This window comes from Lottia gigantea, assembly GCF_000327385.1.
Source record: "Lottia gigantea unplaced genomic scaffold LOTGIsca_582, whole genome shotgun sequence".
NCBI lineage: Eukaryota > Metazoa > Mollusca > Gastropoda > Lottiidae > Lottia > Lottia gigantea.
In genome coordinates this window covers 36,341-41,102 of record NW_008709989.1, presented here as the reverse complement: position 1 = coordinate 41,102, position 4,762 = coordinate 36,341, and the positions used below count along the sequence as shown (strand labels likewise).

At 37.4% G+C, this 4,762-nt stretch overlaps 1 protein-coding gene across 1 annotated transcript; it reads right to left on the bottom strand.

Moving 5' to 3' along the window:
• Positions 1–404: 404 nt before the first annotated feature.
• Positions 405–4,468, bottom strand: LOTGIDRAFT_63021 (hypothetical protein; the record flags this gene model as incomplete). The annotated part of the gene is made up of 7 exons (XM_009063574.1): positions 405–569; positions 977–1,236; positions 1,728–1,920; positions 2,262–2,414; positions 2,585–2,701; positions 3,119–3,316; positions 4,379–4,468. Coding segments are annotated over 7 exons (1,176 nt in total), but the record flags the coding sequence as incomplete, so codon positions are not given.
• Positions 4,469–4,762: the final 294 nt, after the last annotated feature.

The window sequence follows — 4,762 nt, the reverse complement described above, 5'->3', positions numbered from 1 at the left end:
TCCAGAACTGGATAAGCAAGCTTTATATAGAGGGGGAATGAAGATTGGATTGGATATATAACTATACATAAATCTGTCACATAGACTTAAACACTGTTTACTTTTTAACTTTCAGACAAGTCCTTTAATATCAGACTGGAGTCCTAAATCTTAAAATCTACAGCCTTCATTAATTAACGTAAACATTTCTTTGGAAGATCTTATTTACTCATGTTTCATTAGACTTATAACATCCAAGCCTTCAATTTTAAATTGTTCAGCCTTACGTTTACATCAAGATCTCAATAACATAGTTAGTGACCATAGTCACTTCTCCTTTCAAAATATAAAATACAAAACCACCAAAAAATAACAAGGAAAGAAACTTAAAACATCTGAAACGAATAAAACAGCTAAAATTTGAATACCTGAAGAAGTTCGAAAGCCGCGAGTAATTCTCCCGCCCTATCCATTCCTCGTGTAATATCCCACCATTCTAGACGAGGGGGGAATTTCGGGGGGTCGTATTTCTCCGTACTCTGTTTGACAACAGGTTTGCATAAACATCTTCCAATAAATTCTGATTTTCCCTGAAATTGAGCAAATCAATGGATGAAGACAAAATTTCAATTTACATGTTAAGGAAACAAATTCGTCTTCCAGAATGACAGGTTAGGAAAAGGGAATATGAAAAGGTTCAGATTTTTATGAATTTGGGTAATTTTATGCATCTTTATGTCATATTTATGGTTCAGCAATTGACAGAATAATAACTGTAAAGTTACAGGCAGACGTCGGTCGTTTTCTACCATGTCGATAATCACGAATCTGATTGGATGATGACGGTCTGTCTTCAGACGATAAAACTATAGAAGACCAAAATCTTTGATCAAGAAAACTCCCAAATTAAGTATTTCACTGAAAATCAAGACAAACTGTTCCATTTCATGAACCCATATTTCCTTTTGTCTAAGACATCATTTCAAATTCATCTTACCACATTGTCCTGATCAAAAACTTCTACAATAATGGTGGGAGGGTTGTCTACAATATCTTCAATTAATCCATAAACATCTACTTCGTTTAATATCAGAAACTCATCCCAGGTCGGACTCAACGTCTCCTCGATCACCTGTGTACATATACTCTGTTCACTGAACGCGATACGAGCGAATGGATCTGACAGACCAGATGCATCTGAACCAATCAACTGTCTCGCTTGATACATGTGGGCTCGTAACTGGAATGTCTGTTTCTCTGTAAAAATAAAACAATAATCAAAAATTAATTGTATTAATTAAATTAATGACTGACTAAAATGCTGAATATTCCAATCTTTTAAGCAAAATTTTGTTGAACTTACTAATAGTAATAAGTTACTATGAAATAAAACAGAGTTCAAAGTTCAAATATTTTATTCCAATTCATGCTTCTCTATAAAGCAATAAGGAGCTGATTCAGATACAGGGTGAACACCTTTCAGAATACCTGATGCCACCCTTCTAGAGGTTGTCAACTCAGTATCTCTTTCAAAAAATTTTTTTTTGATATTTGTCAGTTGCGGAGCCAAAGTGGGGCAGAGGGGGCAGCCGCCCTCCCTCGCAGCCCCAAAAGCAAGTTTATCAGGCAAAAATCTCATAACTAGGTTAGAAATTCAGGCAATACCAGATATTTCGCCCCCCTCGGACGTAAACCTGGCTCCACCACTGATATTTATGTTTGTCAACCTTGCATCGGTTGATGTTTACCTGTAAAGTATATAAATGGTGGGGGAACAGCTTGTGTTTTAGTTGAATGTTTTAACGCTTTAGTTTCCTCGTATCCCATTGGTAGTCCCTTCAAATAGTCTTTTTTATGCTTCAGTAACCCTAACCATATATACAACTGTAGTTTAGCCTGGATTGTCCAGCCTGATTCACCATCAGCTTTCTTACCAGGTAACTAAAACAAAATTAAAAATTTTTATTAAAGAATAATACTTACCTGACTTGTGTTACAAAAATATTAAAACAGAACCTGAAACATGTTGTTACTCAGAGTTTCACAATCTTCACTGAGGTGACTGAGTAACAACATGTTTTGCTCTATAATTGATGTTATGATGTTTATGAGAACTATTTAGGGGGGACAACCCCCGAAAAATTGATTCTGACAACCGACCCTGCAACTTAACACCATACACCATTGCCCTCCAGGTATATTACTTGACCCTCCAAACATTCAAGTCTGGCTATGGGCCTGGAACGTGCCCATTAAGCTTGTCTGAGTTGATGATAACTCACCTTGAGTAATAGGGTAACAACCTTCCCACAATCCTTGCCCTTCTCTTCCTCGACAACCGAATATATTATATCTCTAGCAGACAATCGTTGGTAAGCGATTCGTTTCTTGGAAGCAATCATCCAAATATAGACGTCTGGTAAAGAAGGCTGGGGCTGAAATTTGATAACAAAACTATTTCACACTCTAAAAACTCAGTCTGTACCAAGTGTGTCGTCTGCTAGGCGACTAAGTGCCATGGGATTGAATACTCCCCAGGGTAAGAAAAATTCTGAAGAAGACTTCAACTTAATTAACGCTAAAATAAAAATGAAATTGAGCTTACCTCATCTTTAAGTTTACGTAGTTTTGACAGACAGTTATTACCAGATCTCATTTTCTCTTTTAGATTATTCTTCGTTATCGTGGCTTTAACAGTACGAGCCAAGGTAGATAACTGGTCCTGGAAGAGAAGCAACATATAATAGTCCATGAAGTCCACAATAAAACTTGTAGCAAGTTTGTCGTCTGCTAGGTAATAAGTTGCCTTGGGTTCAGATCTTAAACATTCGAAAAATTCTAATGCCACAGTAAGTGTTTCTGACAATCAGCCCAACGTCAGCTTTCAACCAGAAATTTTTTGTAGGGTTGAGAAAAAAAATATTTGAGTTTCATTTAGGGAGTCTAGAAAAATATCAAGTCTTTTACATCCTACTTTTCTGCATTTTTACGACAAAAGAGATCTTTCAATTATCTTATATTACTAGAATTGACCCCTTGACAATTTTGAGTCTCCTTCTCAGCAATCTTGGAAATGATTCAAAAAAGGTCAACTTTTAGTCCTTAGTCACTCAAAATAAGATGAAAACTGTCTACCTACCATCTGCCTAACCAGTATCTTGTGACGTTCCCGATCTAGTTTAGTTTTACCAGCTGAGGCTCCACCCCCACTTCCTTTCACCAAGGAAACAAAACGGGAACATCCATGACCTAATTCTTCAAACACTCCCCGTAGTCGTCGCTCTGGAAACGGGATTTCTTGTCGGATCATATCATGAACTTCTTGTAATCCATCATCCTAGAAAAAGATTGAATTATAGTGAATATCTATTAAACAAACAGACCTTATCTAGTTAGTATCTTCAAATATTGCCCCTTCCCCACCCCCTTTTAATATGGGAAGGGGCATTAAGGGAATCAACGAATCTTGTTCTTGATCAGAATAACACATACTGCCAAGACTCAACATCCCTAAACCTCACTACATCATCAGATCGATAAGGGCCAATGAGTATTTGTTTTGCAAAACGATAAGGGCCAATGAGTATTTGTTTTGCAGAACAAGGAGGGCCAATGAGTTTTTGTTTTGCAGAACAAGGAGGGCCAATGAGTTTTTGTTTTGCAGAACAAGGACGGCCAATGAGTTTTTGTTTTGCAGAACGAGGAGGGCCAATGAGTATTTGTTTTGCAGAACAAGGAGGGCCAATGAGTATTTGTTTTGCAGAACGAGGAGGGCCAATGAGTATTTGTTTTGCAAAACGATAAGGGCCAATGAGTATATGTTTTGCAGAACGATAAGGGCCAATGAGTATTTGTTTTGCAGAACCAGGAGGGCCAATGAGTATTTGTTTTGCAGAACAAGAAGGGCCAATGAGAATTTGTTTTGCAGAACCAGGAGGGTCAATGAGTATTTGTTTTGCAGAACGAGGAGGGCCAATGAGTTTTTGTTTTGCAGAACAAGGAGGGCCAATGAGTATTTGTTTTGCAGAACCAGGAGGGCCAATGAGTATTTGTTTTGCAGAACAAGGAGGGCCAATGAGTATTTGTTTTGCAGAACAAGGAGGGCCAATGAGTATTTGTTTTGCAGAACAAGAAGGGCCAATGAGTATTTGTTTTGAAAAACAAGGAGGGCCAATGAGTTTTTGTTTTGCAGAACCAGGAGGGCCAATGAGTATTTGTTTTGCAGAACAAGGAGGGCCAATGAGTATTTGTTTTGCAGAAAGAGAAGGGCCAATGAGTATTTGTTTTTTCTTGCAAGATATTATTTTCAATGCAAACATTTGAAAGTTAAACAAAATATGTCCTGATTTGGCTGAAAAAAAACTAACTAGAAAACAACAAAGATATGAAATAAACCTACCAATTTATCGATGATTTTTTCAATGATATTAGAATTATAAAGACGTCTGCGATGATCTTCGAACTGCTCCTTGAGGTAAACGCACGGTTTGTCTGCATAGTACGGCATATGATAGTAAATCTTGTCCTTCGTAACTGGTTTCGTTGCTCCAGTAGTGCTCATCCATTTTGGAATATTGGCACTGAAACTCATTCCTGGTTCCACTGGATCCTCATTCTCAGATCTGGAATCAGCCTCCTCATCACTTTCAGAATCTTTAGAATCCTTTGTAGGACAGTTATACCCGTCTAGTACATTACCAGCATTACCTGGAATAAGAAAGAAACAACTATATTTTACAAAGATAACAATTTAGGTTCACAGTTAAGGATCCTTTCTACCAAC